The 24,824-nt window shown below is 34.4% G+C and overlaps 4 protein-coding genes and 1 pseudogene across 4 annotated transcripts; all 5 read left to right on the top strand.

The window, feature by feature from the left end:
- The first annotated feature begins 2,545 nt into the window (after positions 1 to 2,545).
- Positions 2,546 to 6,271, top strand: LOC120166574 (VIN3-like protein 1). The gene is made up of 4 exons (XM_039175808.1): positions 2,546 to 2,660; positions 3,594 to 4,233; positions 4,467 to 4,777; positions 4,864 to 6,271. The coding sequence occupies exons 1-4, from the start codon at positions 2,630 to 2,632 to the stop codon at positions 6,042 to 6,044; spliced, it is 2,163 nt and encodes a 720-aa protein (XP_039031739.1). The 5' UTR covers positions 2,546 to 2,629; the 3' UTR covers positions 6,045 to 6,271.
- Positions 6,272 to 6,824: 553 nt separating this feature from the next.
- Positions 6,825 to 12,190, top strand: LOC120166576 (fe-S cluster assembly factor HCF101, chloroplastic-like). The gene is made up of 15 exons (XM_039175810.1): positions 6,825 to 6,984; positions 7,075 to 7,215; positions 8,034 to 8,176; positions 8,266 to 8,316; positions 8,764 to 8,919; positions 9,027 to 9,170; positions 9,245 to 9,387; positions 9,485 to 9,554; positions 9,722 to 9,817; positions 10,005 to 10,094; positions 10,235 to 10,288; positions 10,612 to 10,735; positions 10,841 to 10,965; positions 11,415 to 11,537; positions 11,841 to 12,190. The coding sequence occupies exons 1-15, from the start codon at positions 6,855 to 6,857 to the stop codon at positions 11,913 to 11,915; spliced, it is 1,665 nt and encodes a 554-aa protein (XP_039031741.1). The 5' UTR covers positions 6,825 to 6,854; the 3' UTR covers positions 11,916 to 12,190.
- A 144-nt stretch (positions 12,191 to 12,334) lies between these two features.
- Positions 12,335 to 12,971, top strand: LOC120166582 (annotated as a pseudogene).
- Positions 12,972 to 15,276: 2,305 nt separating this feature from the next.
- On the top strand, positions 15,277 to 15,616 carry LOC120166581. Its single transcript, XM_039175817.1, has one exon. It carries the CDS (start codon positions 15,338 to 15,340, stop codon positions 15,512 to 15,514), a length of 177 nt encoding a protein of 58 aa, XP_039031748.1. The 5' UTR covers positions 15,277 to 15,337; the 3' UTR covers positions 15,515 to 15,616.
- Positions 15,617 to 20,508: 4,892 nt separating this feature from the next.
- On the top strand, positions 20,509 to 23,824 carry LOC120166575. Its single transcript, XM_039175809.1, has 4 exons — positions 20,509 to 21,644; positions 21,945 to 22,169; positions 22,743 to 22,834; positions 23,059 to 23,824. The coding sequence occupies exons 1-4, from the start codon at positions 20,538 to 20,540 to the stop codon at positions 23,756 to 23,758; spliced, it is 2,124 nt and encodes a 707-aa protein (XP_039031740.1). The 5' UTR covers positions 20,509 to 20,537; the 3' UTR covers positions 23,759 to 23,824.
- Positions 23,825 to 24,824: the final 1,000 nt, after the last annotated feature.

Genomic DNA, 24,824 nt, shown 5'->3' with positions numbered 1-24,824 from the left:
ATATTTTTAAATATTGGCTTTAATTTTTTTATTAGAAAACACCTATTTCAAGCAGCACAAAAAATGTTAGCAACTTTAAATAATCATCCATGTTAGTTATTTTAACCAGTTAAGGACATCATAAAAAACAAATTATCAAATTATGCCAAATTAAAACATAGAAACTAAATTTTAAATCTGAGTATAATAGAAAACCCAATATTATAATTTAACCAATGAATGTGAAATTTTAAAAATTGAACCACCAATTCAATTTTATTAGTTTGGACGATATAATTTTTAATAAGAACAAGCTTCACTTTAATTTGAATTCTTAAAATAAAAAAAACTGAAATAAATTCATATAAATAATAAAATAATATAACATAATTTGAATTTTATCAGTATGAGAAATGTTCTCTGTCTTGTCTTTAAAAAATGTCGAAAATTTACAAGTTGATAATATTGAAGCTTTGAATAGTTTTTTTTTTACCAATTCATATAAATAAAAAATGCTTTACATTGTTCTTTTGCCGTTGAAAAAACTACTAAATCTAAGAAAGAGTAGCATCAAACTTTTTTTATAACCACCGGTTTCCAATTTATTAATCGATTAATCTGGATTGAATACTGTAAAGACGAGGACAACCCAATTTACTCTATTCGCAAACACCATGATTTGAATCCATGACATTTGCTTAAGGGGCCTAACACTTCATCTCACTATATCAATCAGTTGTCGGTAGAGTAGCATCAAACTTTAATTGTTAATTTTATTTTTATAATGAGATGAAATATTATATTAGATTTTTCAAATAGAGTTATAATTTAAAATTTAAAATTAAATAAATTATATTAAAAGTATCGTCCATATATTAAATTTTTTATTATATTCAAATTTAATTAATCAACTGATAAATTAATAATAACATATACTAATCAAATTACTTTCCTATATTTGGCGTGGCAAATTTTGGTCAACTGATTTTCTAGGCTCCAGATGTCAATGTTTCATTTGCCTCCTCAATCTCAAAAAGTGTATTAAATTCATATTATTCCCCAATGATTCCCTTTAGAAAATATCATTATTTTAATTATTTAAAAATTTTAAGTATGTTTAGTTGTAAAACAACTCTATATTATGAAAATAAAATGCTGAAAATATCAAAAGAAAATACATTTCAATTTGTTGAAATTGTTTTATTCTTTTAATTATAACAAACTGGAACATTTAATATTCGATAGTTCGAACAAAATCTAACATTACAATTTCGAGATTTTACGTTTTCTGAGAACTTCCGCATACTATTTAAATGTCATCAATTAAAATCATTTATTTAAACAACTTTATTTAAAAGTTTTATTTCATTTAAATAAGATTTATGGAAAAAATCATTAATATTTAGTCAATAATTTAATAATTAAAACTATCCTGATCCTACGGATATAAACCCCCCAAAGATTTTGATTTGATCATTAATCTTTTGCCAACAGACCCTACTGATAAAGAACCAATCACGCGCGAAGCCGGTAAGTGTTACATCACGAATCAATCAGGAAAAGCAACAGTTTTTTAACGTACTCTTTCTGTTCAACCATAAACCAGCACTGCTTAATACAAAGCAAGCAAGACGCGTTCCCGCTCGCGCGTGGCGTTCCTTAACTTTTTACATCCAAAGCATTAGCATCTGGCACAAAGCATTACATTATCTCTCTTCGAAACCCAACTCACAACGAAGAAGACACTCTGTGTGTGTGTGTTTGGATTCAAAGAAAAAAACTTTATTTTTTTCTATTTTTTAGTGGGTTTTTGGCTTCGTTAGGTTCTTCCCCTTTATACGAAGGTATTTATTTGCTCTTAAATTTTTTTTTCTCTTTTAATTTGTTTTTTAAAAATAGATTACTAAATTTTGATCAGATCCGTCCTTGTTTCAGTTTTGGCTCTTCTTGACATCCTTTTGGTTCTTTCATATTACGCTCCTTTTGTCTCGTACATTATCAGCTTTAAATTTACGCTGTTTTCTATATCCTACATTTGATTTTTCTTATTTCTTAATTGTTTATTTCATTTTTATTTGTTTGGTTTTTCTCCTTGAGCGTAGTCATGTTACATTCACAGGCATTGGTGTTATTTAAAAAAAGATTTTCTGCTTGGAGTTTATTATTATTTAGTTCTCCTTTTTGTGCAATCGATTTTCTTTTCTTTTATGTTGAATGGAGCTTGCAAGCCTTTTTTTTTGTCGAGTCTAGTAAGGAGGAGATTTTTTTTGCACGTATTCTGTTTGTTTATCAGCAAAAAATGTATTTTTATTTAGTCATTTGTATGGAGTTTTTCATTTGCTATTTGTTGTATATATGTTTTGAGTCGATAGTGAGCTACATTGCAGAGACAGGAAAATGAAGAATAAGATTTAAATAAATATGAAAATTTCTTCCACATAGAGCGTGGGAAAGCTTTCATTGCTTTTGTTTTGTTTATCTTTTCCTTGTTTGGTTTCATTCAAGAAGAACATCGGAAAAAAATTCATTTGGATTTTAAGGAATTAGTCTTGCATTGATGGTAGATTATTTGGTAGTGATGCCGAATCCAACCTTGCTAATTTTTTACAGGGGGGAAGAGGTAAGCTTTGCAGGTTTCGGCACTTGAATTATGGATTTGGAGGATAAATTCCTTGCCAAAGGTATGGTCTTCATGTCTACTTTTTGTTACTTGATGAACCCTTGATAATTTTGATGCACAGTAATGAGATAATTTTGTCGCTCTTGCTTCATGTTGTGATGGCATTGTTGTAGTACCAGGAACTGACTTGAGACATTTGGAGAAGATACTTCCTATAACTTGGATGAACCTTAATCTGATTGTGTTGGCAAATGCTACTACTTTCCCAATAAGTTCCATGGTTTTGAGGCGAAAATATCATGACTAATTTTAATTTTAATGCAAATGCTTTTACGTTGCTGTCATTTTTTTCAATTTTAAGAGATACGAGTTCTTCTTTTGGTCATATCTTTTTCTTATTATATATACATTATTCTCAATTATACTAAATACAATGAACATCTGGTTCACTTGGATGCTATCAAATATTCCCATTTGAAGTTGCTTGCTGTTTCTGTATTTTTCTTTCTTTTGGTGCATTGCAAAATGATTATGATCTTCGAGATCTAATCTGTTCCAGAAGCTTGCAGTAAATCTTTCAAAACGATGGGCTAGATTGGAATTTCATTTTCATTATCTTCCTTTCACTCTTAAGTTTGGGTGGAAATTGGATGCATTGCAACTCATCAACTGGTCCTGGATATATATATATATATATATATATATATATATTTATATGCTATCCCTTGATGAAAATTGTAGTGAATAACACATAAGCATTCAGCAGCCTAATGTGGGCTAATTCTATTTTTGTTATTGTTCCTTTCTTTTCTAGCTGTTTTAGTCATCAAATATTCAATGTTACCAAGATCGTTTAGGCCTTAGATAAAAATACCTTTTACATGCATCAAGTGTCTAGTTCAGCTGGTACTGATTTAATTGGCAACTTTCAATAGTGAATTTAGATAATGAGTTCAGATAACAAGTTCCATCACGATTTTTTCCAATAATGCAGTTTCCGGCATACAAAGTCTTTCTTCCAGTGTGCAAAGTACACCAGAGAAAAATGGCCATTCAGATGGTGCTTCGAGAAGTCCAGAACTCCTGCAAGAGTTCCTGAAATCTGGTCCAAGAAAGGAGCTTCTGCGAACCTGTTTTCATAAAGACAAGAAAAACTCAGCTGCTGCAAAGAGCAAAATGTCTGAAGCTTTAAAGTTGGGTAACAAGATCATCAAAATGTCGGACTCGAGAAAGGCTTTATCCACTTCCAACAGTCAGTCTTCTGCTAGGAAGCAAAACAGAAAGGGGGAGAACCCAATGAGAGTGCTCCCAGTTACTGAGCAGCCTTCAGACCATGGATTTTCTGACTCATGGATATGTAAAAATTCTGCTTGCAGGGCTGTTCTTTCCATAGATGACACATTTTGTAAGAGATGCTCATGTTGTATCTGTCACCTATTTGATGACAACAAGGACCCGAGTCTTTGGTTGGTATGCACCTCTGAATCTGGTGAGGGGGATTATTGTGGGTTGTCTTGCCATATTGAATGTGCTCTTCAACGTGAGAAGGTGGGGGTTATTGATCTTGGACAATTGATGCAGCTAGATGGTAGTTATTGTTGTGCTTCTTGTGGTAAAGTGTCAAGTATACTTGGGTAAGTAATTGACTTGCATCTCATGCCTCATTCAGCATCTGTTCTGTTCTTTCCAAACCTTACAAACTGCTGTTTTATTCTTCCAAAATTGTAATTTCTTTGTATATGGAAAATGATTACACTGTGATGAACCATGTTTCAGAGAATAAGGTAGAATGCTATTTCTCTATATCTGGTTTAGGTTTTTCAGGTTTGGGCTGGTAGGATTGATGTGATTTACTTGCTCCTGGCAGATGTTGGAAGAAGCAGCTAATGATAGCTAGGGAAGCTCGTCGCCTGGATGTACTCTGTTATAGGATATACTTGAGTTACAGGCTCTTAGATGAGACTTCTCGCTTTGAAGAACTGCATGAGTTTGTGAAAGATGCAAAGGCCAAACTAGAAACCGAAGTAGGCCCTTTGAATGGAATTTCTGGTAAATTGGCACGGGGAATAGTGAGCAGGCTTTCAGTTGCTGGTGATATACAGAAACTATGCTCTGTTGCAATTGAAAAAGCAGATGAATGTCTGGTGACCATGTCTAATACTAATTCAAAGTTCCAAGGTTAGAGCCGACAATGGCTTCTTTTATTTCTTATTGGTTATTTTGAAGTTAGTTATATGATAAACTTTTTCTCCCATTTTGGGCAGATTCACGTCCTGCTGCTTGCAAGTTTCTATTTGAAGAAGTGATGTCGTCATCTGTTGTAATTATTCTAATTGAACTGTCTACAGCATCGTCTGATGATATTAAGGGCTACAAGCTCTGGTATTTCAAGAGTAGAGATGAGACACATACAAAAGAACCTATCTCTGTCTTTCCAAGAACTCAGAGAAGGATTTTGATATCTAATCTGCAGCCCTGTACTGAGTACACCTTTCGAATTGTTTCTTATACTGAAGCTGGTGATTTGGGCCATTCTGAGGCTAAATGTTTCACCAAGAGTGTAGAGATAATTCACAAGAACCCTAATTCAGCTGTTGTGATGAATCGGAAGAATGAGAATAACCTTACTGAAGAAAGTTCGTTAGGTCCAAAGGAGCTCCTAGCAGCTGGTTCTTCTGGGTTTAAGGTTCGAGAGCTTGGAAAGATCCTGCGTCTTGCTTTGGCTCAAAAGCAAGGCTGCTTTGAAGGGTTTTGCAGTGCCGATTTAGAAAAATGCTGTGGGGCCATAAAAAATCTTAAGCCCGAAACTCGAGAAGAGCATCATATTCCATCCGTTTCACGTGGGCTTGACTTAAATGTTGTCTCGGTGCCTGATCTAAATGAAGAACTAACTCCTCCATTTGAGTCCTCCAGGGATGAAGATAATGGTTGCACTTTAGAACTGGCTATTGAGGCAGATGACGATGCTGCTTCACCTGAAATAGAAAAGAACGGGCTAGCAAGATCACATGGTAGTGGAGATTCCCAGACCTGGACTAATGGGCCAAGGGGGGAAGTGCCTGCTGTTGACTCCCATACAGAGCTGTGCAGGAAAAGGGCTCCAAACTCAAATGAAGAGACACATGACTGTGATAGCACTCTTATAAACAGCTCACCATTCCGAATCACCAATGATTCAGGTTCCTTGGACGAGAATTTTGAGTATAGTGTGAAGGTAATCAGATCACTAGAATGCGAGGGTTATATCAACCAGGATTTCAGACTGAAATTACTAACATGGTTTAGCTTGAGGTCGACGGAGCAAGAACGTAGGGTGGTCAATACATTCATTCAAACCTTGAACGATGATCCGAGTAGCTTGGCAGGGCAGTTAGTTGATTCATTTTCAGATATCATATCTAGCAAGAGGCCACGAAATGGGTTTTGTAGTAAGCTATGGCACTAAATTAGTGCAGGCCTTTTTAAAACAACAGGATTGCAATTTGCTCTGGATTTATTCTTTTCTCTGGCTATAACCATACCCCTGATCATTGCACCAACCTTGTACAGATGTTTCCTTATTTACACTAAATCACTCTCTAAAGTCCAGTCTTTGTTGGTTCGCTGATTGCTGCCATTTTGGAAAGGGAAAAGGGGGGAGGGGGTGGTTGCCCTCGGACGTACGCTAGATTTGATGCAGTCCTTTTTAAGCATGGAGAAAATATATATGTATTTATGGATGCTTTTGATTAATACTGCCTTCCAAAATTCAATGAAGGGTATCTGAATTAAGTTACCTATTTGTCCTCCAACTTACGTGCTGCTACTCTTGACCACCTGGTTAGAACCCTTCCACGGTGATTTTGTAATAACCAGGTTACACTATGTCTCTCCGTCATTGTCTTTCGCATAGAGAGTCGAGTGTTATTCGTGTGTATGCTTTGCATCAAAGTTAACCTATTTCAGCACCCTTTATCACGATTGGTACTTGTGAAAATGACTCTTTTTAGGGGGAGAGGCTTTTGGTTCAAAACAAGAAAAAGCACGCTCCTTGAATGCAAGCCCTGTTAATGAATGCATTTAAAAAGGCAAAACAGGTGGACTATTTTTCCAAGTCTTATATTCCAATTCCAGAGCAGACCAGCATGGGACGTGGGACAAGTCATCAACTTGAAACTTTGTCGTTTGGTCTAGAAAGATTAGATTTTGAACCATTAATTTTTATCACTAGAACAACTGAAACATGAGGCTCACAGCGGCCGGTCGCTAGTTTCTTATGCTTTCTATTTGCAAACACTTGAGAAAGAAAAAAAATATCTTCTCAGTATTCTCTAAAATGCAACTTCTTCACGCTCCATCTTCGTCTCACCTCGCTTTTCAAACTACAAACCGAAATTCAAAAGGAGGTAATTTTTTCTTTTAACATAAGCTTCTTCATGTTGGAACATCTACTGTTTTCAGTTTTTACTAGAAATGCTCTGTTTCTTTTATTGTAGGGCTGCTTTCACTTGAGAAATGTCTTCAGCTGTCAACTGCCAACTGCTTCTTTCATCCCCAAAAATTGGAAAGGTCGATACGAGTAACGCATAAACGGTCCAATTTTAGCTTCTTTGCTCCAAAAGCTACCTCAGTTGATGGTAATACTTCATATCTTATCCAAAGCTAAACCCAGGAAGGATAAAACTTTCTCGTTCTTCCTTTATTATGAAAAAACCCAACGTGTAGTGCATTTTGTTTTAAGCTGGGGAGATTTTTTAAGTTGAAAACCTTGGGCTCTTCATAAGTTTGGAATGGCTTTAAAACGGATGATATTGCTGACAGGGATGGACAGAGGGGGTGGGGCAGTCGCCCCTTGGAATTTTAAAATTACCTTATATTTTAGATTTTTCCTATGTATTTCCTGTTGAAAATCTGTTTTCCGATCGAATTTTATAAGTTCGTCCCTTCCTAAAATTTTAGAAGTTCACCCCAAACATAAAATCCTACATCCGTCCCTGAATGCTGTTTTGCTTAATGTTCTGTTTGAAAGTAGTATTTTAACTGTGTTTAATTTTCTTGTGATTTGGGTCCTTTTACCATTCGTTTTCTGGCAACCACCCAGAAAGATCCATTTCCTAAGTTCTGTAGTTGTAAGGTTGCAATTTTCTCACTTGTAAAGCTTCATTCTTCATGCAAGGTATGCTTAATTTGGCCTCTTAATTAAAGTGAAATAATAACCTTAATAAATAAAATATTCATGTCATCTTTTGAGGTTCAATCCTATCTCGTTACGAAGTAGGAGCTGATCAAGTCATCTTGTCGCCATCTTTTCTGTTATTGCTTGCACAAAGATACATTTCAACACCATTTTTGGCCCCTAAAATTGGTGACTTAGGACTTAGGAACAATATTATTGTTTAAGGTGTTTTCTGGATTTCTATTTTGTCATCTAAATTTGAAGTTTGGTTGATGGCAGCTGGTTCTTCTGCTGCAACAACTGGAACAGCTGAGGGTGACGTATTAAAGGCATTGTCTCAAATCATTGATCCAGACTTTGGAACGGATATTGTCTCCTGTGGTTTTGTGAAAGATATGCTCATTGATGAAGCTTCAGGAGAGGTCAATTCTATGTTGGAAGATTTTCATAAAATACCCTAAAAAGAGGTGGGGAAAAACACCTGCTAAGAAGTTTCAACTTGACATTGCAGGTTTCCTTCCGCTTGGAGCTTACGACACCAGCATGTCCAATCAAGGACATGGTAAATCATATAACCACCATTGTTTGATAAACAAGTGACGTATTTTTGGAATGGTAGACCTTTGTTTCATATATTAAACTCAAAACTGACAAGTAAAATCTATGGTACTCTTTTGAAACGTATAACTTATTTAGGCTAGTCTGATGATGCTTTTGGTATTTTCCTTTTTGCTTTCTGTTAGTTTTCTGCGGGAAAAAGCAAAAGAAGTAAACAGTAAAAGCATCAACTAGACAGAAGAAGCCTTAGTTTTCCTTTTCCTTGATTGATTGTCTATTGTGCACATTTTTGTGTGGACATATCTGCACTTGCAGACTATTTCCGGGTGATGCATCTTCAAGGATCAATAATGTTATGTCTACCGCCACGTGCATTTGCAAATGGAAATAGATATGGTCTTTGGGACGATAATGAAATGGCAAATCTAACAAGATTCTTAGTGCTTGACAGTTTGAGCAGCAAGCAAACGAAGTAGTGGCTCGGCTTCCATGGGTGAAGAAGGCCAATGTGACCATGTCAGCACAACCAGCCAAACCTATTTTTTCTGGGGAACTTCCAGTTGGTCTGCAGAGAATTTCAAATATTGTGGCAGTTTCAAGTTGCAAGGTAAAATTTTCAGAACAATTTGGTTATTGTCTTCCTCGAAACCACTGTTTGATGTTGAGTGTGTTGTTTATTTTTGTCATAACTCCTGTTTGGGAAAAACTCTGTAGGGAGGTGTAGGAAAATCAACGGTTGCTGTAAATCTTGCATATACTTTAGCTGGAATGGGAGCTAGAGTAGGTGTTTTTGATGCCGATGTTTATGGACCGAGTTTACCAACAATGGTCTCTCCAGAAAACCGATTGCTAGAGATGGTAGCATTCAGAGCTTGAAATTTAATTTACTTGCACATAGGTGGTGTTTCTGACTCTTTCAAATCTTACTGTAGAACCCAGAAAAGAGAACAATCATTCCAACTGATTATTTAGGAGTCAAGTTGGTATCCTTTGGATTTTCTGGACAAGGTCGTGCAATAATGCGAGGTCCAATGGTTTCTGGGGTCATCAATCAACTTCTGACAACTTCTGAATGGTATGATGTGCTACTAAATATGTTCTTTGAGGTTGTTTAGAAGCATAACAATGTGGAATCTATGCACTTTGAAAACCTGACTAATTCTACTTTGTAGGGGAGAGCTTGATTATCTTGTTATTGACATGCCTCCTGGAACTGGTGATATCCAGCTAACTCTATGCCAGGTTCTTTGCTATGATCATTTCTCTTGCTCCCCCTTCCCCCCAATATCATATCTTCTATATAGTTTTTATATTTTCAATTCATTTTATAAAAGGAAATTTTAATAATTATCTTGTAATTGACATGCCTCCTCGAACTGGTGTTTACTGTTGCTTAAAATGAATGTCAGGTAGTCCCATTAACAGCTGCTGTTATTGTTACCACCCCTCAGAAGCTAGCATTTATTGATGTGGCTAAAGGAGTTCGCATGTTCTCGAAACTTAAGGTATCCCCTTTACCAGACAAAGATTCTCCTTTATGCCTTATAATCACCAACTTTAGATCATTTCATACACTCTAGTACTCTACCTGCTTTTATGTATATTTCAACATAAATTTCTGAAAATAAGGTAAAAACTTTCTTCTTGCCTCATATATTCAAATTCTCTGCCATTGTTAATGCATATATATAGGTCCCATGTGTTGCTGTGGTAGAAAATATGTGTCACTTTGATGCGGATGGCAAGCGCTACTACCCATTTGGCCGAGGTTCAGGTTCTCAGGCATGTACCATTTTCCAGAACTTAATTTCTATGCCTAACAGATAGTAAAATAATTTATAGTCCTATACTCAGCTCGTTATTGGTATATCTTTTGTGTATAAAAAAAAACTGCATAACTGATCATTTTTCTGGCTTTGCAGGTTGTCCAGCAGTTTGGGATCCCTCATCTTTTTGATCTTCCCATTAGACCAACTGTATGTCCTATGATTTCTGTTCATGCTTATGTAAAGTTTGATTTTCTGTTGCATACTTGAGACTAGTCCTGTTATTAATTGGCTAGAAAACATCACTGCATCGGCTTTTCCTCTGCACTTTCACGACGCACGGCTAGTAATCTTAGTATTTAAGCATTAAGACCCTTATATGCAAAGTTTAGGACTTAATTATCTATTATCATTGATGTGCTTCTTTTTAACTAAATCCTATTATTATTTACTTATAAGCATTTTAAAAGAATGTGTTGAATTTGCTGGAAGTCCTATTCAAGTTTATAGTTTATTACATTTAATATCTGCAGCTTTCTGCTTCTGGTGATAGTGGAACGCCTGAAGTGGTTGCTGAACCTCAAGGTGAAGTTGCCAAGACGTTTCAAGACCTTGGAGTATGTGTCGTGCAACAGTGCGCCAAGATTCGCCAGCAAGGTACTTGCATTATCTTTTGCTTTTCCGATACTTGATATTTTTCGAGTTGCTCTTGCTGAAAAAAAAAATGCGTTTTCTTTTTCTATTTTTCTCCTCTGGTTCTAGTATCAACAGCAGTTACCTATGACAAATCCATCAAGGCCATAAAGGTTAAGGTACCCGATTCAGAGGAAGAATTCCTTCTACATCCTGCAACAGTAAGACGGAATGACCGCTCAGCTCAAAGTGTGGTAAGTATGTTTTTTCTACATCTGTGTTCGTGTGTGTGTGGTGCTTCAGAATTGTCTAACAGATTATTTGCAAGTACAGCATCATGTCTCGTTTCCGTAGATCTGGTGCAAAAGAAACTCTCAAGTCCACTGCACATTCTTAGAATTTTTAGGCTTAGCATAGTCCATAGATTAATCTAGATGGTAGAAGCAATCAAAAATCTTTGTTAGAACAGTGGAACGACGATTTTCAGCTAACGAAGTGTTTCTTTCGAGCAATCTAAATGCTATTCTATAGACCATTTGACTAATGATCAGAGCAAACAAATTGTCACTTTCTAAGAAGAAAATATGCATAGCCTTAAAAGTCTGCCCATGTGGTGGAACTCAGCTGTCAACCTGTCACCAGAAGTTTGAACTTTTAACTTCTATTTCATCTTTATTTTCTTCTTTTTCTTGGTTTAAAACAGGATGAATGGACCGGGGAGCAAAAGCTGCAGTACACTGACATTCCGGAAGATATCGAACCTGAAGAAATTCGACCTATGGGAAACTATGCCGTGTCAATTACATGGCCAGATGGATTTAGCCAGGTGATAATTATTCTTGTATCCTTTGCCTTGGATGACTGCTTTTTGTTACGCTTGTACGCTGACAGATATTAACATTAAGATAAACATCATAGCCTAGTTCGGACTTAAACAGGACATTGGAGTACTCGGTTGGTTTTCGACTGCACTTACGTGCTTTCGGCTTAACCGTCAGATTGATCTGTTACTCTAATAAAACGGATTAGCATAGCAGTTCATCGGATTGACAATGGAGAGTACCATTTTGCCTTTTAATGCAACATTGTCAATCTTTCTTTAAAAAAAAAATTACTTGTCATCACGCAGATAGCACCGTATGATCAGCTCCAGATGATAGAGCGTTTAGTTGATGTTCCTCAACCAACACCCGTCCAATCATGATGATATAAGTTTCCTCTTTTCGTTTGTGGCGTATTCTGATCGACACCTTGATTCCACCAAACAAAGCCTGTTGGAGTCAGATGAAACCCAAGGGAGTTTAGGTCATGACTTGGAGCATAGCTACCTCAAGTTTAAGGCTAGAGCTTCAATGTAATTCCAGTCATACATATTATCTTTATATATGTATGTATTAGACAGAAACTATTCAAATGTAATTTTTGTCTTCAATAATTCTACGCATATAATTCTAGTCATACATATAAATTTTTTGTCCACCTGGCGAGTTTCATACAGTTTTCATCTAGTCCACGTAATGAGTTTTATTTTTTAATATGTAATATATTTTATCAAACTCAACGTGTGGATATAATGAGTTTCACGTGTATTATAACAAATGATCTAGATCTTAATATAAATTTTTAACACTTGTTGGAGCATCTCCTAGGTACTTCTCTTTGTTGTGCCCCTGTTTTTTATTCTAGAAAACATATGCTTCTGCTTTAGATAAATTAGTTTTTTTTATTTAATTATCGCAGGTACATTAATATAGACGATTACGAAGGTGGATTTGATGCTGCAGAAGTTGCCGGCATGCATGCCAGAATAGAATCAGACTATGAGAACTGGACAACTAGTTTCGCTAGGCTTCTTGTGGACAACGATGATCCACACTCCGTTGAAAAAATGGCTGACCCTTATTCCCATATGTAATGGGTTGGGTTAAGGGGAGGTAGAATAGTAGGCTGTCCCCAATGCCAGGTTAAAAATAGTTTCCGTGGAATACCTTCGAACCAAGAATGCTTAAAGATGGTGTTTCACAGCGACCAAAAGGAAACTCTGGAGGTTACCACTCCCTGCACCATTATTCAGACGAATGACCTTGTGGTTTCAGATTCTGTCGCCTACTACATGCAGAATAATATCAAAGGGGATACAACTGTGGAGATCCTCAAAGTTGATGGGCATTATCCTCAGTTGACTGCACCTCTGGAGTTCCTTCATGTGCTGGGTCGGGCTTTGGGGCAGAAAATAATATAAAATTATAAACAAATAAATTTATGCTCGTGAAGATATCTATATATCCCCATCCCAAAAAGGAAAAGAAAACAATTTTTATCTTATGAAGTGAAAAAAAAAAACCCTTTCATAAATGTACGATGGGTTTTCCCTTTATGATAAGTAATGTTCTAATCTGATTATGTTGTGTGATTTGGGACTTTATTGTGGGCTTTAATCTTAGTTTATTAGAATAAATTTAAGATAAAGGCCCTAGAGTGATCCAAAACCAGCCGTTTTGTCAGTGATCCAAATTCCAAAAATAATTGCCGTTGAAAGGCCTTTAAGTGCTTCCCCTGTTGGTTGTATGTAAAGCCGGGCCGCTTGGCCCCCACAAGGGAAAGAACCACTGCCCGTAATAGAAAATTCATGCCATCATTTAGAAGATAAGGTGGGTCCAAATCGGATATGTTCCTTTAGTTTAATATACATACACAGAGTCTAGAAGCGTTCGTTGACTGAACTGAATAAATCATATGATATAAAAATTATGTTATTTAAAGCCAGTCCAATTTAGTTATTGTCACATCTATTATAAATTATTTAATTTAATAAATGCATTATACTATAATCATAAATGAAATAATAAATAATTTATGTAAATCTATAAATCATCTTCCACTCTTAAGATAATTTAAAGAGTGTTGGTGCTCTTAGATAATTTTAATAACATCTTTTATTTTTATTAAGCAATTCCGATACTTATTCATTTATACTAGTAAAAAAAAAAATAAAACATGCGATATTTTATAATAAGAGCACATTAAAATTTTTAGAATTCGAATTTATTTTAAAACTCAATATTTTATTTATTAATATATGTGTTCATCTTAAAAGAAACTCATCTTAAAATTTTATTATATCAATTTTTTATAATACAGATAAAAACCAAGCATAGCTTCCCTGTTGACAAGCATAGCACTCTTAAAAAAAATTAGATCCGGATTTGATTAGATTTATAAATTATATTAATATTTTTTATTTTCCTCTAGATGTTTAGGTCCCCACGGAAAACACGTGCAAAATGACGACAAGAATGCTACGTAGGGGATAGACGGTAATCAAATGTCGTCCTTATTAGATATTTTCTCTTCCAAATTTACTATTTTGTCATTTTCTAGTATGTTCCTCTTAGTATTTGGTCATCTTATTTTTAAAGAAAATACATATTTGTTTTTTTATATATTTTTACAAAATAATATTTATTATGAAATATTTTCGTTGATGCATGCGTTATTTCTCCACTTTCAAATAAAAATTATTTTTTGATAGAAATAATTAATTTTATTCTAAATAGGAAATATACGAAATTACAATAAATATTTACAATCACAATCGTAAATTAAACACATAATTAAGAAAATTTCATATAATTATTAAAACAAAACTAATAACTTAAGGTCACATAAGAACCATACAAAGAAAGATTAAATCTAACCAAGAAACACGAAGATCACATAATAACCATACAAGGAAAGATTAAATCTAACCAAGAAACATATAAAAAAAAATAGATACAAACATATTTGATGACATCGGCAAATAAACCACAAAATGGATCAAACTATTTAATGACCACCGACAAACTGCAAATCAGATTCGGGTGGCGTGAAAAGCTATTCAAGAACGCAAATCGGATATGAAATCAATTTGAGGGTCCAAAGCAAAGAATATCAACAATATATCATATAAGTGTCATATTGATCAGTGGTGAAGATACCAAATCAACCCTAAGAAAAATGATAAATGAAAAAATGACCAAAAAGCTAAAAACATACAAAAAGACATTAGAAAAATATGTCATAAAGGCAGATAAAAATGTACAATATAAATAAACTTATTGAAAGTCAAAGGAAAAAATAAAATAAAGATTTGATATAGAAAATAAAATGACAATAAAAAATATAAATGATTGACAATCAATACTAAAATTAGTGCAGTTATCAATTAATAAAGACGAAAAAAAAGATGACACACTAATTAATAACTAAGTTTTTTTTCCTAAGAGACTATCAGAAGTTTTCAATTAAAAAATATATTTTTAATAAAATTATTGAAATAAAATAAGTATAAGATATTATTTAAAAAAAACAAGTATAAAATATATTACCAAGGTTGGCTTCCTTAATTCGTAATACAAAAGGAAGAAAACACGGGGGCAACAATGTCAGTACAGAAAGAAGAAGGTTAGGTTCCAGGAAATGACGATGACACATAATCTAAAATAAGGGTATGGGGACCACAACCGTCAAATGTTTATATAAAGCTGTAAGCAGCCATTTGCGTTAGTATTCCAAAGCGGAAGAGTGGATCATCAAGCAGGCACCAAATCCCCTGTGAAATAGAGTTTAGCTTCAGATTCGGCCATGTCGAGTGATCCTTGCTTTATATCAAGCTCCAAATCCAGGTCACAGACACCTAGGCAACCCAGTTTCGGAAATCGTTGTTTGTTGAAGGCTAAGCAACAGAAGACACGGTTTTACATCTTGGGACGTTGTGTCTCCATGCTTTTGTGTTGGCACGACCATTCTATTTCAGATTGAGTTCTATGACAATACTCCGTTTCCAGGCATCCCATCGTCCATTGGGTTTTCTAAATAGAATGGTTAAGGGGCAGGCAGAGCATTCATTTGTATGCCAGAACCAAAGGAGCAACAGAGTGTAAATTACATATTTTGCTTCTTCAACTCTGTTTTCTTTCTTTTTTATTTGTACAAAAAAGTAGAATTAATAAAAATATCAGACTATTAATCCGAATACGTGTGCGTGTATATATGTGCTTCACCACCAAAACAGTAAGGTGTCATATAGTAGGAGACAACAGCTCACGAACTAAGCAACGGTGGTTTCTGAACGAGTTTGCAAATACGGATCATCGATCGCCTCAGATGTTTCTTGATTCTCCCCACCACTGAAAGAACATGCTTGAAATTAGATAGGAATTTTTGTTAAATACGTATGCCAGGATTTTCCCTATTACTCGTTATGAGCTCTAGGCAAAAGAATCTCTTGCCAAATGACGGGGGTTGGGTTGGTCTTTCTCTTGGTATTGGGCTTTATCAGAGCTGGTTCACTGCTTTAGTTGCGGTTAGGGATAACAATTCAACCAAATCTGATAAGTTCCGACTCGATAGAGTTTGATTTTTTTTAATTGAGTTCAGGCCGGATTTTTTAAAGAGCAAGGTGGGTTGGATTCGGTTGGAGGGTAAAAAAAAAATCCGATCCAACTCGAACCAATGATAATAATGTAATTTTATTTAAAAAATATTACTTTTTAATCAAATCATTATTTTTTTATCGGATCCGGTCAGAACGAGTCAAATTTATACTATAAAAATTTGGGTCGAGTTAGAGTAGTGTGGATGATATATATAATTTTCGGGTCATATTGAATCAAGTGGAAGTTATAAAAATTTCAAATCGAGTCAAATTCTAGTGAAATATACATATTTTCAGGTCGAGTCGAATTGACAATAACTCAACCGATTGTTATCCCTGGGCGTGTTTGGTTCGGGGAATGTGGGATTACGGGGGGAATGGAATCTACATTCCCCCGTTTGGTTGGCCAGTAATCTCATTCCCGATAATATTTTATTACCAACAGTGGATTTTTGAGGTATATTACCGAGATTATCATTACTTCCCTTCCCTTAGGTGTTGTTAGATTACCGGCGTTTTGGACTAAAATGCCTTTTAATTTTTTTTTCTTCAAAAATATCATTCTTCTGTCATTGAATAATAAAAATTCTACGAAGGTTAAATTACAAATTTATCTTTAAACTATTTTAAATTTACAAAAAAAATCTATAATTAAAATTTTATATGCAGTTAAGGGGTTAAAATAAAATTTTATCCTTTCATTAAACTTTTTTATATTTTCAATTTTAAAAAAAATTATATAAATTTTATGAATTTAAAATTTTTAATATATATATATATATAAATATCTTATAGTATAATTTAACTTGTTAAAAAAATAAATATATAATAAGGACAAATTGATCAAATTTACATTTCAATAATCTTTTATTCCTTTAACCAAATACAATAATCTTACATTCATGCTAAACCAACTAAATACAAAATACAACATTCTCAGTAATCCTATTCTCTAGTAATATTTTATTTTTACTGGTAATCTTACATTTCATGAACCAAACGCACCTTAATTGTGGTTGGTTTTCATAGTCATTGTTTCCCTCTTTTTCTTTTCTTATACATTTTCTATACTACTACTTTTTTTAGGCTTAAGGTCATAGTTGTTCTTGTAGTAGATTAAATTTATTATTTTTGTCTATATCATATTTTTGCATTAATTTTTTATTTTTAAAATTGTTTAATTTCATCAACGTCTACCTTTAATCATCTTAACTAACAGAACAATTAATTTATATTTATATGAATGCCGACTGTTTTCATCTTATATAAGAGTTGATGATGTGATATTTATAGAAAAATAAATATTTTTTATATTATCTAACCTATTACACATAAATAAATAAAAATAGTTTTACTTTTCTTCTTCATCATCTCTCTGAAATTCACTACTTCTTATCTCCCTTCTTTCTTTCTTTCTTTTTGGAAGCCATGGAAAAAGCTTTAGAATACAAACCCAATAAAAGAAACCACCGACAAGACAAAACCCATTGAAGGTGTCAAAAGATTCTCATTCTTCATTTAATCTAAAGAGAAACTGAAATTATCTTCAAATCGGAACTACCTATTTCTCCAAAACCCCTGAATTTCAAAAGAAACCCATGTTTTGAATCTTGGAAAGAACATCCCTGTTTGATGTTAAAGCACACAACTTTTCTCAACAACATTCTTGACCTTGATCTTCATCTTATTCTATCGATCCCCTTCCTCAAGATCCATCTCGTCGCTCTCTCCATATTAACAACTGGAGCAGACCCACTTGGAAAAAATGGGTCCGTTCCTCCGCCCGCATCCGTTCTCACAACGAAATCTCTGTCTTCGTCACCGGAGCCTTCGGTTTCGTCGACACCTATATTTGTGTTAATGGGGGGGGGTAGATTTGGAGTGTAGCTGATTGAAGTCTCTAGCTTCTAAAAATGCAGAATTCTGATAATGAAACGTAAGATCAAAGGTACATATAATTTGGATATTTCTTGATTTTTGAAGATTCAGTTAGTTTTTTTCTCTGTTTTTGCTTTTGAAGGTGTGAGCTTCAGTTAGGAAGTCAAAATTTCAGACTTCTTTAGCTACCATGTTTGTGTTAATTTGGGAACTTCTGGGGCTTAAAAAGTGTTCAACAAACACTAATAAGCCAAGCTCCAACTATTTCGCTTCCTATAGAGTTTATATGTAAATACCCTTCTCCCCTTTTATTGTTCTTCGTTGTTCTTCCAAGTTTTCTTTTGACAAGAATTCATAGTTTTTTAACTTAAAAAAAATATTTTAAGTTTCATATGCAATAATTCAAAGTTTTGCGGGATCTGATGACGTTTAGTATTCATTTGAACGCCCCCTTTTCGATGTTTGATTGTTGCGAGATTGAATAGAAGGGAAAAAGGTAAAATTTGGGTTTGTTTCTGAAGACGTGATGTTTGTTGAAGGAGGGGAAAATCAGAAGTTTTTGTTTGGTTGCTGAGAATTTTTTTAAAAATACTTATTTTTAATAGGTTAGATAATATAATTTTTTTACAAATACCACGTCATCAAATAGAAACGTTATCACTAACATATGAAAGGTGAAAATAGTTCGCTTCCATATCAACATATATCAACGGCTATGTTAGTTAAGACGATTAAAGATATATATTGATGAAATTTAATAATTTTGAGAGTAAAATTAATACGAAAATACGATAGTGGTAAAGTTGATAAATTTAATCTATTACAGTATATATGTGGCCGTTAAACTTTTTTTTTATTATCTCATTCAAATTTTGTAATGAAGTTTATTCTTTAATTTATTATAATTTATAGTATTTTTATTTTCTTTAAAGCATTTTAAATGTATAGCTTTTTTTTTTTAATAAAATGATTCTTTTATTATTGAAAAATGAAAGTTTATGAATTGTGAACACGTTTTAATGATTGGATAGAATCAAATGAAATGAATTGTTATTTATATATATATTTATATGCAAATGAGGATATGATATTATCACGTGAGTAAAATAATTATTTTATCGAGTAGAATCAATTTAATAAAAAGTAATAAAATAAATTTAGTTTAATAATTTTTAATGATTTGTGGGTGTTATATCATTATTTATTTATACATAGATATGTTACGTTAATATTTTATCTCATATAATTAAGGATGGATGTATGATCTTATGCTAGGGGATAAATTTCTAAAATTTTATTAGAGTTCAAATAAAACTATAGAAAAAAAACAAATTATCAATTAAAATATAATAAATATTTAAAATATATACTATTTTAAAATTTACAGAGAAGAGATTGCCCCCACGACCCCTCTTGCACTTTCAGTTCATTCCTTTTTTTTTGACTCAATCCAATCAATAAAACACATTAAATAATTAATAATTTTTTTAATAAAAATATTATAATAAAAAATTAAAACATTAAATAATAAATGTATAAAAATACAAAACAATTATTTAATGAAATACTGGATGCATATTTTTATGTCACGCACTTTAATATTATGATATTGTCTGTTCGTAGTTAGAGTAAACATTCAATTAAGTCTAGTTAAATAATTTTTTTAGTTAAGTTGACGATTTTATTCTACAACTTAAATTTTACTTAATTTTTTCCAATTGAATCGAGTTTAAAAAAATCGAGTGAAGTTGAGTTATTTAAGTTTTTATCTAAATTTAACTGTAAATATTTATAATATTATAATAATAGTTTATTTAAATGTAAACAAATTTTAATGATCATATAGGATATATTTTTTTTATTAAACTAAGGTGATGATTACAAAGTAATATCTATTTTAAATATTCTCTATCATTTAACATGAACACTCAATCAACCTAATGCAGTCGTTGTTGTTCGAATCAGTGACCTCTAAGAAGAACAACAATTTCTTTAACTATTAAGATAAGTTGGTTCGTGCTCATATATGATTTAATTTATATACATATATATACATACATTTTCATGTTTTTTCATATGTAATATAAAATTTAAGAACTTGACCCGAATTTAAAAATATATCTATTACTTATTAAAAATTTTGAGTTATTCAAATTGTATTTAATTTTTTAATTAATCTTATGAAATAATGAGTTAAACTAAATTAATTATTTTTTAAATATCAAATTAAGTAAAATTTTCAATTTTTTGGTTCATTTCGAGTTTTATTTAACTCATTTCTGTCTCTTCTCGTCTGAAAATATAGAAAATGAAAATAGCTTAACGGTAGAGTACAGCTTTCAGATTTGTGACAAGATCAGGTCCCACATGAATTCAAACAATAGGAAAAGAAATAAAAAAAAATAATATTAGCGGGCTTTTAAATTTGAATTTGGTTTCTCCTAACGGTTGAATCCCCCCTTTCCTCTTCTTTACCCTCCCCCTCCCCCTCCCCCTTCCCCGACCAGCCCCTCACCCCTCTCTCTTGCTATGGCTTCGCTTAACCCAGGGATTCTCCTAAAGCTCCTCCAGTCCATGAACTCTGCAACGCGCGTCACCGGCGACCATCGATCTGCCCTCCTCCAAGTAATTGGTATTGTCCCAGCTCTTGCCGGCTCCGACCTCTGGCCCAACCATGGTTTCTACGTTCAACTCTCCGATTCCCTCAACTCCACTTACGTCTCCCTCTCCGAGCGCGACACTGAATTAATCCTCTCCAACCGCCTCCAGCTGGGCCAGTTCGTCTACGTAGATCGCTTCCACTTTGACTCTCCCGTGCCACGTGTCTCCGGCATACGCCCCATTGCAGGTCGTCATCCTTTCGTTGGCTCCCCTGACCCTCTAATCGCCCGAATTTCGTCTTCCAAAAGGGATTTCGTTATACAACCCGTTTCCGAATCCGAATACTCCATGGATCCCATTGCTGTTTACTTGTCTAATAAGAAATTTGATCAACAACAAACTTCAACTGAAAACAAGGATTCAATAACTGAAAATTCAAAAGGAAGGCAACCTCTTGCTCCTAAAGGTAATGTTAGAGTTAATGAGAATTTGGAGTGCGAATTCAAGGTTTCAGAAAAGCTTCCACAGAGGTTTTCGTCACCGGCCACCGCCAAACGTTCTGGTTCAGCTGTTAAGAAGACCAATGTGGCGGTTGTGCAAAGAGATCCATCTCCGGCGGGGAAAGGTAAGAGATCTGCGTCTCCTGTACCATCAAAATGCGTGGTGCCAAGCTTGGTAGCAGCCAAGGAAGAGAATAGGAAAGTGGCGAGAGAGTCGGCCATCATAGTACCGTCGAGGTATAGGCAACCTTCGCCTAACGGAAGGAAGCAGGCATCACCAAGTGCTCGAAGAGCCTCACTTTCTCCAGGGAGGAGGTTATCAGGGTCATTTAAGGTTTCGCCGGCTGTTGGGGATTCGAAGAAGAAGATGGCAACTATTGTTGCTGGGATTTCAAAGGTGTCCGAAGCTTTGGTGGGGTCGACAAAGAGTAGTAGGAAGGGCTGGGATGAGCAGCTGGAGAAAGGTTCAGGAGAGCACAAGGAGAAAGCTTCTGTCAAGTCTAAACCGGATCTGCAAGCAATTTTGCGGACTCAGGTAAATAAATCATTTTCTTAATTTGCTTGCTTGATTAATTAAACACCAAATTCCACAAAGAAAACAAATTTGAGGAATTCGAAGTTGATATGCAATTTGAGTTTGGGATAATCTTGTTATTCTTATGTCAACTTCAACTGAAATATCCCACAGTTGGCTTTAAGAAATTTATGCTAGCCTTTGAGGAAGCAAGAATGAGAATACCAAATTTTTATACAACAGATTTGTCCTGAGAAATTGAGTTATATGTGCAGTTCTGCATCTAGTTAGCTTCTGGATTTTTGACATGATTTTCTCCAGGCGGCCATTTCAAGACGTTTAAGTGATGTACATAGTCAGAAATCCAATGACGAACATTCTTCCAGCACCGAGAAAACAAATGCCAGCCCACCCGAAGATGGTTCGGCCCCAGAGAAACCAACATGTGCTAGTGGGGCAGCGGGAATCACCCTCCATGAAAAGAAATGGACTGATGGCAGTGTTCCATGGGATACCATTTCTGCTAACCTTGCAAAGCTTGGAAAGGTATGGGACAGTGTAGGAATTATCAAGAAGATAATCAAACCATTCTTTACCTTTAAAAATGCAAATCCATGTGCTGTGCTTTTTTGTTTGTTACCCATTTAATATAGTGCTTTACTGCTTTTGTATGATCAGAATTTCTTATTTAAATTGCCGTGTTTTTATACTGTATCTTCTACTCTAAATTGACAAAGATGATGTGATGCATTTATCATGATTTTAAATTCATTTATTTATCTTCAACGTTGGGTAAACAAGATCAAATCACTACCCAGTCTTCCTTATTCGAAGGTCTCAATGATATTGAACTTCCATTGTAAACATATATAAGCTGGTAGCTACCATGTTTTTGTGTACAAGAACTAGCATCACCATCATTGAACTAGTGTAGTACATGAACTATGTGAACTAGAACATTATAAATACTTTATCTAATGATTAACAGAGATGAAATGGAAACAAAATATTCCATTATCTGAAATATTGATTTGTAATGTAGCTGATTAATCCTAGAAATAAGCAAAGCTAAAGTCTTGCGAACTGGTTTTGTATTTTCAATACTTCGTCTGAATGCAGGAGGCTATGCAAAGGAGAGTTCTTGCCTCCAAAGCTGCAGCAGAGGCATTGGAAGAGGCCATTGCTACCGAGTCTGTTATCAGGAATTTAAGGTTTGAATTCATGCTAAAATGCATATGCATGAAACATTAAGTGTTGCAATGTTGAGCATGTAAATGATGTGACAAATAACTTGAGAGTCAATATTTATTTGGCATCTCATATGGTCAGAAACTCAGATTTATTACCTTAATTTATTTGAGCATCAATAACTCATGCATCATATTTCCTCAACAAACTTCTACAGGCCTAATTTTGTGTCCCCTGTATTTTCCAGCATGTTTTCTGAACTCTCCTCTAAATCGAAGGCTGGAAATCCTTTGCCCACCATTGACAAATTTTTATTGATCTACGAAGATGTTGTGGAGTATACTGGAATTGCTGAGACTGTTGCAGCAAGCCACAACTCTGACACTGAAAATTCCTTTGTGGAACACTCGAAATCTTCTCTATGGGTTGAAGCTGCACTGGCTACTGATCTTGAGATAGTCTCCCTTCTAAGCCCCCAAAACAATGAATCTCCATCACCTCTGCAGAGGAGTTTGTCCAAAGTGCAACCTCATCATGCTTCACCCATAAACCAACTCAAAGCTGATTCATTGCCAAAGCAGGAACCTACTGCTACAATGTGGGCCAGGGGTCAGGGAATGAAAGAGACGGTGTGTTTTGCACTGAACTTGAAGTCCGAGATGGAAGTATGGTTTCTTCGGTTCATTGAGGAGTCCTTGGATGCCGGTTTCCGGATTCTCGGAGAGAGTGCATCTGGTGGTAGTAAAGCATTACCGTTGGACTGTGGCTCCATTGCAGGCGTCTTATCACAGTTGAAACGGGTCAATGATTGGTTAGATAGGGCAGTATCGAACGGGGATGAGGCCTTGATAGAAAAGGTTGGGAAGTTGAAGAGGAAAATCTATGGCTTTGTCATTCAGCATGTTGGAACCACTTTTGACAGTTCCTCCAAACTTTCTTCGTCTTGATTATTGGTCAGCCATGTTTTTAAAACTATAGCGTTTTTTTTTAAGTTACTCTGTTTCTGTATGAAGTGGATCTTTGTGATAACTAATGCAGGCATGTACTTTTTAGTACATTAACATTCAAGTTTTTCAGTTGATCGTTTGTTATAGTTCTGTTATTACGAAGCAAACTAATAACTGAATTATATAGTGTTTGATTTTGATATGTCATTATTTTCATTAATTTTTATTTTATTATTATTATTATTATTTCTATCATTTGGTAACAAAGACTTCTGCATTGTTTTCCATAATTAATGTTAGGCTTAATATAAAATTAAGTACCTTAATTTCTCATCGAAAAATGTTTTAGTGACTAAATAATTTTTCACAAAAATTAGATGCCTAACGTTTTTATCGGAGCATTTTTTAGGTGTCTGGACTGTAACGGCCGTTAAATTTTGACTGTTAAGTGATACGTGCGAGTCTTGATAATTTTGAGAATTTATTTTAAAAAAATTTAAAAATAATTTCTTTTTATTGAAAAAAACATCTCCACATCACAGCCCCCGGTTCCCCACCTTTTCTTCCCCACCCCTTCTCCCGTTCTCCCTTCCCCCTTCCCCCTCTTTCATGGTTGTTGGCCGGCGGTGGCTATCACTGTCACCATCGTTAGGACCACTGTCGATTCTCGATCAAATTTTCGTTGACCTTTCGCAAACTACTATCGTTTGTCGTGGAGAAGCGTTCGAAGGTTCGTCAGATTTTAAGCCATTGTCGTTGTGCCACGCCATCACCACTATTTGAACCACCGTTCAAAACTCATCCTCGTTGACGCTCCGTCGGTGCTCATCCGACATTCCACCATGGTAACGGGTTGAAACAAAATATTTTAGTTTTTTTAAAAAAAATTATGATTTCATTAAAAGTTTGAGGTTCTTTTGTTAATAAATTAAGTTTTTTATTTTTATTAAAAAATAATATTTTTATTATTTAAAAAAATATATAATGGTGGACACTTAAAATTTTAATTGAGAAAACACTAGACATCAATTTTTTAACTAATTTTTTTTAGACAATTTAGATAATT

This window comes from Hibiscus syriacus, unplaced genomic scaffold (genome assembly GCF_006381635.1).
Source record: "Hibiscus syriacus cultivar Baekdansim isolate YM2019G1 unplaced genomic scaffold, ASM638163v2 tig00111640_pilon, whole genome shotgun sequence".
NCBI lineage: Eukaryota > Viridiplantae > Streptophyta > Magnoliopsida > Malvales > Malvaceae > Hibiscus > Hibiscus syriacus.
Note: the sequence above shows the minus strand (reverse complement) of the source record. Positions and strands in the feature narration are given on the sequence as shown.